A 13,146-nucleotide genomic window follows, 5' to 3' on the forward strand; every position below is an offset into this window, starting at 1 on the left:
GTATTTTTTCTTAGTGATCTGTGATCTCGATAGAAACATTTTGAAGATTTGTTTTTAGTATTTTTTGTCATTATAAATATATGTGAAATAATTATTTCACCCGCCAAAATGTCACTACCACATAATATTATCGAAAAAATAATGCTGGAAAATATTTTATCGATGCACAGCTCTCCAGTAAACTTGTTTGGCTTTGTTCATTGTTCCATATTTGATATTTACATTATTATAATGGGTAATAATTTTTATTTTTATGTGCCACGAAACTGTGTTAGCTCTGTTCACATGCTCATATTATGCCTGGCGATTATTCGACAGGCCCTTTGTACAATGAAAAAGCCGACGGCGCCTCATAAATTATATCATAATAGTATTTTAGCAGTGCGGTAATTATTTTTAGTGTTTTATTCTCCAAAACATCCTAATGAATAAGTGGATGACATTATTTTATGGCGACGAAAATAAATATAGGTTCAGAATTTGAAATGGTAATAAAATTTGAGTTTACGACTTACTAAATGCGATAAGCGATAACCCACTGATTATTCCACAAGTGATTTAGTAATATATCTGTCATAGACCGTAATCAACTACGGCAGCATGTACTCAACACAGCCCTGTGTATAACGAATACAAACGCGGCGAATTGCTCGGTAGTATGTGTTGAAACTGTGTATGTGAAGACTGGACAGCCGCCATTTTGAACGCGCGGTCAAAGCTTGGATATTTTTTAGCGTCTTCACTTTCTTCGATTTATTTTAGTGAGAATGTAACGAATATAGTTTATTTCTTGGTGCATTTGGAATAACTGATATATAGTTCATCTAGTAATCTATTTTTTAATTTTGGAATCGATCTGTTTTAGCTGTAGTGACCGTTTTAACAGATCACTTGACTGAAAATAAATTCCCGCGAAAATGGCTCGCAGCGAAAGGGTTAAATACCAATTACTTGTTTCGATTGGTTCATAGCATTCATTGTGTTGTTAATGTTAAAAATTATAAGTAAACACTAATAATTTCCCTCATATTTTCTTACTTCACATGTCAATGCAAACTATTGGAGATCAATCTCAAAAAGCAATCTGTCACCCCAATCGTCGAGTTGGGTCAGGCTGAAATAGAATGACTTTATGAAAATATTAAAAATGACATTTCTCAATCGGGCCAGACGGTGGGTGGAATTGGTCGATTGGGCGAGTCTGCTCGTGTAAATTGAGTTTGTGTGCAATCTTTTAACAATATACATAGTTATATACACTATATTGAATTGATTAATTTCATTTTAGGCCTTATGAAACTTACCATGTGACCACTCGCCGATTCTTAGAGCAAGAAGTCTTCAAGACAGAATCTCATCTAGCGGTGACTCTGGATCAAGTCATTGGAAAATGCTGTGTCATGAATGTGAAGGATTACTTCAAGTTGAGACCGGAAGGTATGTTAATTACATGGTGACTGCCCAGACATGAATACTCTTTCCATTCAAAAACCAAAATCCTAAAGAAAGGATTGGTGTAATTATTATCACTTCTTTATCAAGTTTGTCTTTAGCAAATTATTATCACTTTCATCAAGCGCCAGTCTATAACAGAGGTTCACAACAGCTATGATCAAGAAGGGATTGGTGGCCAACCTATTATCGCAATGATACTTCCATAATCTTTTATTTTTTGATCATGACGATTTTTTAAATATTCACAAGAAGCATGCAAAATTGCACGCCAAACCATTTTTTGTGTGAAACAGAAATGTGAAAGAAAATATTATTTATTATCATGTAATCTTGTTCATTCTACTTTTCACCGACATATTCGGACACACTGATTTATAAAAATTTACCTACCTAATATATTACCAAATGTCGCTACACAATAATATACTTATCATATTTTAACAATTGAATATTAGAATTTTATATATAAGTAGGTACATATATTAAAAAATCATTTATCATTTAGCGGCAGACGCACTTGTACCAGCAATTAATAATGGTTTATTTCAAACAACAAAATAATATTGTTGTTTATGTGGTTGACGTGATTCTCAAGGGACATGATGAATGTTTTCGAGTATTCCACTTGTTAAAAAAGGTAATATAATACAGTGTGGTGTGAAGTAAACATTGCTGAAGGCTATACTTCAGCTGGGGCACGGTCTAAAATGATCGTGACTACGTGACGCGAAAATTGTACAAACGACGCGTGCAGAAGAAAACATAATTTGTCATAAAAATTCAACATGTTATGTCCATTTAATGTTATGTTTATTGTTCTATTAGTAATAATAATAATATATTCATTGACATGTTTTCTTTTTCAAGTAAATGGATAACGTTTTTTAGTCATCTTTATACGATTTAAGAATTAATTTCCCCGACGCCATCACAAATTGACGTGTTCACAGCTCGACTTTCGCTCTCCGATTGGCAGCGCGTCCGAAATTTCTTCGCACGTATAGTTGAAAATTATTTGCCGTTTCACTGAAGTATGCTCTTAATAAAGAATGTTTTAGAATGATTGTTGGCCGAGTATGGAGATTTGTGTTACCAGACTCTATGCCTTAGCGAAATATATTGGGTATGTCATTATTACAATAATATATTTTATTTATATTTTTTATTTGTTGCAGGTTTTGCGGAAAAAGATGTGTACGTGTGTGAATCTCGTTACTCGACCAAGACCAGATCATTCAAGAAAATAAAGGTATGGCCAACAGGTACCGACCAAGTGCAGCTGGTCACCCGGGCGGAGCCCCTGGAGCCTAAGAGAGTCATGTCCGTTTTCAGGGAGAGGGTAGAGAAACACAAAGACGAATTGGCCGAGCTGGACATCTTGGAGAACGTCCAGGAGAAGGAAAGACCTGTATGTTAAATTAATTCAATCTTTAAAATAAAAAATAACTAAACATCACCTATATTTCAGGTTGATAAAACACTTCTTCTTCCTGGTGCTACAATCTTATGTAGGTTTTGGCATTTTATATTATTTGCGTCCACTCAGGTCTGGCCAAATCCGCTTACTTCCAGTTTTCAAATTCAAATTCTTTAAATCCAACTCAATACTGTCCGTCCATTTTGTATGAAGTCGACCAGGTCTTCGTTTGCCTTGCGGCTGGCCAATTGTCAGTTTGTTCGTCATGCGTGACTCATCCTTCGTATGCACATGTCCTAGCTGTCGAAGGTGGTCCAATTTAGTGGATTGTATGTAACAAGGCATATTATAGCTTTTGGTTGTATCTCCATCTCCATGCAGTACATTCTGTTCAAATGAATTCAACATTCTTTCAATGTTTTTAGTAATGCACCAGGTTTCTGAGCCATGTTGTTAGTGTTTTATATAGGACTCATTTCAGGTGTCAGTTTAATCCCACGGAATACAGCACCTTGGTTAGACCGAAACGACATTAATTATTCCCTAGCACAAATCTTCTCTTTATTGTATAGGCTACTTTTAATTTTAATCACTTTTAGTGGCAGAATACGAAAAATATACGAAAATGTTGACATTCTCAAAAGTGACACATGTTCTGTTCTGTCCCCTAGATACTACAACAGTATATTAGTTTTTTCCCACGTTAGTGAGTCTTAGTGCGCTTAGTTTTTTCTTATGATCTACGAATACACTTGTTTAAATATTATAGGCTTAGAATTAAATTATATTTGTGTAAACCTAATGTTAAATCAATGATTGTGTTCTGCAGAATGTAGTAGTGTTCAACCCGATGGGTGGAGATGATGAGAATTCATACTATGAGCAGTACAACACAGTGTGCTCGGGCGTCATCAAGACAGGAGACTATGTCTATGTTGTTACCGATGGTGGCAAACAGATGATTGCGCAGGTCGACACCATTTGGGAAACTAAAGAGTGAGTTCATTGATTATTATTTAGTATCCATTGGCACATCCTCTGTTTTGAGATAACGAATTTAATCTTCTTTAAATATTTCAGTGGTAAATGCTATTTTCGTGGACCATGGCTAATTTTCCCATCCGAAGTGGCCGGTACTGTAAATAAGGTTTGTATTGTTTATACTTTTATGAAATAACTCTATATCTGTTAATTTTTGTGCAGAAAATTATTAAAATGCCCTGGATAAATTCTTGAACACATTCTTTGAACTTAATTTTTTTTTCTTGACCATGTCCGAACCTATTAAGATCATAACGTTGCCCCAAAAGTAAAAGGGCACTTGTGCATAAATTGAGTTTTGACAAAAACGCATTTTAAGTGTTTTTAGAGTGAAAAAAAAATCGTGGGGATGTTATTACTTAATATTTTGAAATGAAATTTAGAACACATGTGACCTAATTATTCAAGATTGGAATGCAATTAAAATTTTTTTTATAATCTGTCAATTTTTGATTTTTAAGAGGTTTTAAGTCACATGTTACCTTTTTCCTATATGCATTTATGAATAGTTGCACATAATTTGAAACAGTTCTTCATTCATCTTCCGAGGTTTAATAGTTAAAATTCAAATTCAGTGTTCTTAAATTGGTATATAATTTTCACTTCATAATATTTAACCTGATAGCTGCCCGTAACGTAACGTTTACGTCATGCACTGCGGCGATTCAGGCGCCCATACCGTACGATATACGCCGAGCCGTTCTACGCGCTTGTATGAGTCAAATATTTATTTATTTAATTTTAAAACGTGTAACTACATTTCTGATCAGACCTTGCAAGCAAAAAACATTTGTACGGCGCATACATCGCAAGAATAAGGGAATTTCCCGAGAGGCCAAATCAGGGTTAGCTCAAAATTCCCCTGCACACTGGGATATCTTGTACAATAGGCAGTTGGTATGATTCGATAGTGATGCGTCAGTTGTCGCCGGAATATCATTTAGTCGGGATGCTAATTCGGAATGCTTTCTTATTCAGATTTGCGTTATAATTGGAATGTTTTCAATGTTTTTACATTGAAATTTAATTTCTATTGAGTGACCAAGTGTTTTTATTTATATTTCATATACAATTTGCGTATAAAATAGTGTTATATTTACGAGTTTTGTTTTAGATTTTACCTACTAAACTTGAATGAAAAGAAAGATTTTCGATGTTTTTAGATAGAAATTGACAAAGGACTAAGTGTTGTGACTATTTTTTATTTGTATTTCGGATTCGATTTGCGTATACAAAGTGTTTTATTTACGAGTTTAGTTTTACAAATTTTATTATTCAAAATGGATGAGATCGACGAAGTTGGTGAAATCGATAACCTTATCGAAACAGTTGAATCTGAAGACGATGGAAGTGATGATTCGGATGTCGAACTTGAGGAAACTTTGGAAGTCGATGAAAGTGAAATTATCACACCGGAATCCACTGAAAGACCGACATTTGATTGGAAATCGGATATGTTTGAGCCACGCGCATTTTCCTTCAATGCTAACGTTTCGGGATGCAAAGCTGATAATTTGACTTCGGATGCACTCGAAATGGACTATTTCAAATGTTTCATCGATATTTCTTTTGTTGAAATGTTAGTCCGAGAGACCAACAGACAATTTGTATTTGCCACAAAAAATAACACAGTTTTGAGTGATCGTCTACGGCGATGGGTAGACTGCACAATTGATGATATGTACACATTTTTGGGGCTGTGTATGCTAATGTCAAGGAATTCACGGAATAAAATATCTGAACACTGGTCTATCCACAGATTGTTATTTTCACCATGTTATTCCGAAACCATGTCCAGGAATCGTTTCGAACTGATGCATCGAATGTTGCATTTTTGTGACAATGAAACGCAGGTTCCCGGAGATCGACTATATAAAATTAGACAGGTCCTGAAGGAACTGAAAATTTCTTTCAAGCAGTACATGTGTCCATATCAGAACATATGTATTGATGAGAGTCTTCTCCTTTTCAAAGGCAGACTTTTATTCCGCCAATTCATCAGGACGAAGGCTAGTCGTTTCGGAATAAAAATTTTTGTAATGGCTGATTGCAAAACTGGTTTTGTCTTAGATGTAATCATTTATACCGGAAAACAAACTGAAATTGAGAAAAATAATTACATCGGTATATTGGGCAACGTGGTGGTAACGATGCTTGGACCATACTTGGAACTAGGGCATACATTGTACATTGACAACTGGTACAGCAGCCCAACGTTATTCAAGTATCTTTATGATCACCGGACGAATGCCTGTGGAACCGTAAGGAGAAACAGAATTGGGATGCCCAAATTTACTAAGAAATTGAAAAAAGGGGAAACCGATACATTCCATACTGACGAAATTATGGCTTTGGCGTGGAAGGATAAAAAGGATGTTACAATGTTGTCCACAATTCACAACAATACTTTCAAACCTACTGGAAAAGTAGACTATAAGACTAAAATTCCGATTTCCAAGCCGGAATGCATTGTTGATTACAATAAAAACATGGGTGCTGTGGATCGTAGTGATATGATAATTTCTTCTGTAAATTCGACAAGAAAAACTGTCAAATGGTACAAAAAACTTTTTTTCCATTTGAAAGATTTATCTCTGCTGAATGCCCATGTATTGTTCCAACAAAAAACTGGAAAAAAACAACCGCTGGGTGAATTTCAATTGAAAGTCATCGGACAACTGATCGAAAAACATAAGTTAGAACCAAAAACTCTTTTGAAGCGAAAAGCACCCTTACCCTCTAGGCTAACAGAAAGACATTTTTTGGGTAAAATACCACCTACTAACAATAAAATTAATGCGGCAAGAAGATGTTACGTATGTGCCAATACAAAAAATCAGAAAAGACGGAAAGAAACTAGGTATTTGTGCAAGCAGTGCGACATTGCTCTGTGTTTTGAACCGTGCTTCGAAATTTTCCATACACAAGAAAGTTTTTAGTGATTTTAATGTGTTTAGTATACTTCTTAGTGCTATAAGTATTTATGGTGACATTTTACAAAAATACTATAAAATTTATTTTTCAAAATACTTATATTAAAAAAAAAAAAAAAATTCAACTAATTCTTGTAAGTGCAGTGTTGTGACAACCCTACCATACCTGAAAATTTTCAGACATTTTCACGAAATTGTGTATGAAAAACTTTTTCGCCGAACTTCAATTGAGGTCTCATATATGTAAGTGCATTATATTAAACTTTTCACTATTCTTTTAATTTTTTTATAATATAATTAATTCCTGGGCCCTGGGTAGTATACCTAGTACTTTCAGCTGGGCTGTTAAAAGGTTAAGTAAAAATGAATATTTGTGTATTTTTTAAATATTGTTTTATCAGTCTGAGACAAAGAATTTATGAAGAACATTGTCAGCTATAATATTGCTTTGTCGCAATCCTCCCAAAATGCATGATAATTGCGAGGAATAACTCCATATAACGCACAGTTTCAGAAGGTCTCGCAATTTTAATGGATTTATTGGAATTTCTTGGCTGTATTTTCGCATTAGAAAGTTTTTGGGTTGTGTTGATAATGCATGCCTTCCTCTCTTTCTTGGAGTACATGCTGGAATCTCGATGAACTCGGTTTCGTCATACGACGTCTTAACAAATATTTTCAGCGGTTCGTTTTTCAGACATCGTATCCATTTTATTTTCATCCAAGATACATTATCCATGTTATCTTGGATGGTTTTAGTTTTTAGCAGTTTTAGATCAAAAATATCCCTAAAAGTCAATTGAATCACATTCAACGGTTTTCTACGCCTTGCCAGCTTAATCAGTGGCTGTAGGCCATTCTTCTGGTGAGTAAATAGAAATACCTTTTTTTTATCTGCTGGATACTACTATGTATGCTGTCCACTTCCATTTGAGAAGAGCAGTCTCCAGGAATTTAAGGTCGATAGTTTCCAATGTAATGTTTTTCACAATATACAATAGTAGAGCAGCTATAAAGTGATTCCTATTTTGGCCACCGCATGAGTCAGAAAAAAGGGAAACATGTTTAACAGAATGCGGGAGGCTTTTTAAATGAGTGAATAAAGTTGTTCCAACTTCATCAGAACCACGATGACTGTGACTCTCATTCCAAATGTAGGAAAATCTCTCTTTTAATGCTTGGTCATGAATGGTAAGATTGAATGTACCAAACTTTCTCGTGTAATAAAAACTCGATACTTATGAGCATGGAGTATAGAGGACCGCCTGTAAATCAAAAGTGAAAGATTTAAGCTGTCATCTAATAACGCTCTAGCTTTATCTTCATCTTTTGATTTGCTAGCGTCCATTTTACGCTTATGTTCTTTCAAAATATTTATTTGGGCCTCTTTGTCCGCTGCCAACATGTTTTTAAATTTATCACAAATTTTACAAGTGCCCCTTTTCTGCAACGAAATTATTTTTTTTGTACAAAGGCCCTTACTCACTTTTAAATAATTACACTTGTTACCTTTTTCCTATATTATTTTTGTAAACATTGCACATGGTTCCTAAAATCGTGTACATGTTACCTTTTTCCTATACATTAAATGAAGATTAGTTTACTAATACACAAGTTACCTTTATTTTCTTTGCTCAATTGTGTATTCATAGGTTTTGCTTTACAAATGCCGTTTTGCCCATAATGTTGAGAAAAAAATTACGAAGAAAACTGCATTCATAACCCAAAACTGTCAAAATTGCACATGTGCCCTTTTGCTTTTGGGGAAACGATAATATGGGCCTCCACAGAGTGGTAGGATGTATGTATTGTGGTAGAGGTATGTATTAACAGATTTGTTTCTACGAGAAATGGATGTCAGCCACTTTCCCAAACTATTAGGTCCATACTCTGACTCAAACATAAATTGAAAAATATTAATATGTATATTTTCCAGACCCCGGATTTGAACCTGGGACCCACGATGTTACGTCATGATTTTTTAGTTTCATGAAAAACTTCAATAAGCGTAGTACAGTACTCTCTCAGTAATCCGCCACCCCAAAAACCGGACAAGTGTCCAATTAGTGAAAGCGGCGATTATAGTGCATATACAAAATATGATAAAAATTAAAACAGGTATTTCGTAAAAATAGTTTTTTTTTGAGAAATTTGTACTAGCAAATTACGGTTTTATTTATAATCAAAATCAAGTATTTACTAAATTATACAATATTTATAAATATTAAGTTTATTAACTAAATATTAAACAGTATATCACTTGACACAACCAGTTGTTCAGTGAGGCAGATATTCTTGAATGATTCCTGGCTTTCCCTATGACCAAAAGCTTCAGTTTGTGTGTCTTGGTTGTATTGGATGCGGTCCTTGGGCACTTTTCTCCCTCGTACATTGCTTTCTTTGCGATGAACGTACGTTTTACGAAGAAGAAGTTTCCAAAATAAACCGGTTTCATCTGCCTTGTATACTTGTACGTGGCGGACTACTGAATTTGATAATTAAATACCGGCAAATTATAGAGCTTGATTTTGTGCTTTAAACTAGTAAAAATAACGGCGGATTATAGTAGTTGTCGGATAATCTAGCGGCGGATTACTGAGAGTGTACTGTAATTACACAAATTTTTTAATTCATACAAAAAACATGTACTTGATTTTAGAAATACAAATTATGTTATTTATTTAAGGTATTTTACAAACAAGAGGTTCTGTTGACTGCAGTTCTTGATTCAAGTCCTCTAGTGGGAATAGTTGGGAAGTGTGCCGTCTTGCATTATGATGAATATCTTCGATGTAAGTAGTCATTTTAAACTTCAAAATTATGACTTGTTTTTAGATTATAATACGTATTCCATGGCTGTACAGTTGTAGTCAAATTGCATCAATTCAGAATCTATGAGACCGGAATTTATTGTAAAGAGAAATTGAGTTACAAAGTACATAATTTAAAAAAAATACATACCAAAAAAAGTATGTATGTATCATGTGAAAATGTTGTACATATAAAACAAGATTGTTATCTCAAGATCGGCATGTGTATCATATTATGTCAATGATTAGTCATTAAATCTGTGGATTGTTGTTTATTACAAACCTTTTCAAGATTATTTTTAACTTGATTGGAACAATGACTAACTTTTGTGTGAAATAATGTTAACTTTTAATTTATGGAGTATGTATACATGTTATGAGGGTTTTAGAAACAAAATGACAGTTTCCATTTTTGAAAAATGTTGGCAAGTTAATGAAAATGACTTACATCTCTTGTATAATTACTAAAAAAGTATTATAAAATGTTATATATTATTAGTGTATAAACAACATTTAAAAATGCCTTTTCAGAAATTATACGTATAGGAAAGATACAAGACATTTTTAATGACTCTGGAAATGAATGAATATGAAAATGGAAATTGCCATTTTAACATCTCATTTATGGTGGGATTGATCGTAAATCATTTCTTATAACCTCGAGAATCCAGGCCATGATTATCATTTTTGTATGCATATAAACTAGTTATGATTTTAAAAAATTCGTAATTTTCAAAAATTGCCATGTGTATTATAGTAAAACCTAGTTAATACGAATTCCACAGGACCGAAAATCGAAAAAAAATTCGAATTACGAAATATGAAATGTATGGGGAAAAATGTAAAAATTTTGAAATTTTTTTTTTTTTGATTTTCATTAATTTCGTTTACGTGTGTGTTAAGGCGATGTCTTTGGCCTAAATAACACATATAGGCATATACATTAAAGGCATCTACCATGAATTTCTAAAAATCTGTTACTAAAAACTTTGGTCAATTTCAACCAGATGGCAGTAAGTTACCATAATAAGTTGCAAGTATGATTAAATTGCCAGATGAAAAAAATCACTAGACAAAAATTCATTTACATATTATAAGAATATAATATATTCTACTTACTATAATATTATTATATATATACTTATTCAAATAATTATTAATTTTTTTAAATAAGTATAATATTTTATTATATCGTATTGACATTTTTATGATTTAAAAGAAAAGTTTGAAATCAATTTATACTTGCCAACTTCTTTTTTCATTTTGAATAGAAATTTAGAATACAAAAGCCCAATATAGGGCCAAAGGAAATAATATTGAAACACATACGTAGATTACAAATACTTTTTATTATCACAAGTCTGGCAATTGTAGGAATATATTTTAGAAGAATTGCCAAAGAAACCAAAATAACCACTACATAATAGTAGGTATATAATATAATATTGTTGGTATATAATTTGATCAAATACAATTACACAAAAAACGTTGTTTATGGAATTACCTTCACTTATTATAATATAAAAAAGTTCCACTAGTTATTTTATAGCGAATTTACAATCTGCTCGTATACTCGCCCAGTGTCATCATCGAACAAGCTAACAAGCAGATTATAAACAATCTACGGAGAAAAGTTGACAGCCGGTAGAGCGCAGTAGAGCGATGGTAGCGACGTCCCGGTAAAAAAACGAACAACTCATTTTGACATTTACCGTTTTGACGTTTTAAAATGGAAACATTATTCGGCAAGCATTTTACTTTCATTTACATTCCATTTTCAGCGTTAAAGCCCGATAAAAGTAAACAACAATACAATATTATGATTTCAACTCGCTAGCTTGAATATATTATCTATACTTTTTTGCGTATATTATCTATTGTCTATGATCTGCAACTACGTTCTGTCAAAATAGTCGCTGGCTTGTGGCTTCTCAGCGAATGGAAAGTTTTGTGTGTCATCATCACAATCGCAGTAGCTGAATCGCCCGCTTTTAAATTTGTCAACAAACACCTTGTAAAGTAGTTCAATGTCATTGACGCAGGACTTGGATTTTTTAACACTTGTAGTTTGCACTGAGTAGGTAGGTATTTCACTATCTAACAGAATAACCACTACCTACCTACATAATAAATAGTATATTATACTGCTGTACGATGGCAGGTTATCGAATATTGAAGGAACTGCTGCTTGACGCCACTTTTCATGTCACTGTCCATGGGAAAACGAAATGTAGATAGCACCAGGTTTTTCTTAAAAAAACTATCATACATAGTTAGATTTTCATCACGTAGCAGAACATCGCCGAGGCATCTGAAAATATTAAATAAAAAATTAGATCAATGTTTACTTGTTGTACCTATAATTGCATTACTACTGGCATATACTAATATACTTTTACTACTGGTATGGAGATAAGATAGGTAGGTACCTACCTACCTCTTCTGTCACGCTTACTTTTGATTATCAAAAAACAAAGCAGGAAAGTACACACTCTCAAATCCAATTTCATTACAAAAGTACATAATATTATGTTCTCATTTTAAAAATAAATTATATTACATAGGTACCTACTGAACATTCAACATAACGAATTGCTTTGTCATAAACATAACCTCAAACTGACGTAAAGTATTTATAATTTTACGAAAACGATGAGTCTTCGCCTAAAATAATATATATTGATGATAAATGCTTATGATGGTGATTGAAAATACAGTATATTTAACTCTTTTAAATAATTTTTGAATATTTGTTTGACAATCAAAACTGCGTGACATAGGTAGTTTGTCATTGATGTATGATAATATTATTATACACTGAAAAGTTTACTTACTTGACAAAAATGTTACTGATGATCGATTCATTCGTTTTCAAACAATATAATAATGGCCAAATAAAGAAGATGATAATTAATTGTTATAAACCCGATATTCGATCGACAGCACGAATGCTACCATATGTAAAAATGCGAGATTTGTTTATTTTTAGATTATTTTTATCATAAATAATGGTAAAAAACAGTTGTAATTTAAGCAAATACTAATTGCAAATAATTTGCAGTTTCAAATTTTGAATATAGGCAGGTTCCTACGTATATTAAGTAAATATTTTAATTTTAATTATTAAGTTATTTTTATTCATATGGCAATTTCCCCTCGAAGTTTTACCACAAACTGATTCTAGCCAAAATGAAGCAGAAAAATGTTATTTTGACTTGTCTATGTGTGAGTTTCATTTTCAACGTCATGTTGTTGGATGTGTGTGTATTTTGTATATAGGTATTGTTTCGAAATAGTTCCACGGTGGCAGCACCGGACAGCTAAACATCGGTTGAATTTGGACAATTATTATGGTTTCGATTTCTATCGATTCGTTAATATACAAAAATACAAGATTAAATTTAAATAACTGCCGTAAAAAATAATAATTAAATGTTTAATAGAAACGCTAAGCGTTTTTTGCCATAATTTGCGTCTAAACCGAGATTTT

General features: G+C 32.9%; 1 protein-coding gene across 8 annotated transcripts in view; it reads left to right on the plus strand.

Moving 5' to 3' along the window:
* Positions 1–13,146, plus strand: part of polybromo (protein) — a 53,421-nt gene that overhangs the window by 23,277 nt on the left and 16,998 nt on the right. For all 8 annotated transcript variants that reach the window (XM_085953797.1, XM_085953798.1, XM_085953801.1 and 5 more), the window contains exons 15-19: positions 1,289–1,437; positions 2,631–2,863; positions 3,702–3,868; positions 3,953–4,019; positions 9,533–9,638. In XM_085953797.1, the coding sequence (XP_085809923.1) occupies positions 1,289–1,437; positions 2,631–2,863; positions 3,702–3,868; positions 3,953–4,019; positions 9,533–9,638 (722 nt within the window). The remainder of the gene's footprint in view (positions 1–1,288; positions 1,438–2,630; positions 2,864–3,701; positions 3,869–3,952; positions 4,020–9,532; positions 9,639–13,146) is intronic.

This window comes from Rhyacophila brunnea, unplaced genomic scaffold (genome assembly GCF_057557595.1).
Source record: "Rhyacophila brunnea isolate RB1 unplaced genomic scaffold, BYU_Rbru_1.0 scaffold_4, whole genome shotgun sequence".
In the NCBI taxonomy this organism is placed as follows: Eukaryota; Metazoa; Arthropoda; class Insecta; order Trichoptera; family Rhyacophilidae; genus Rhyacophila; species Rhyacophila brunnea.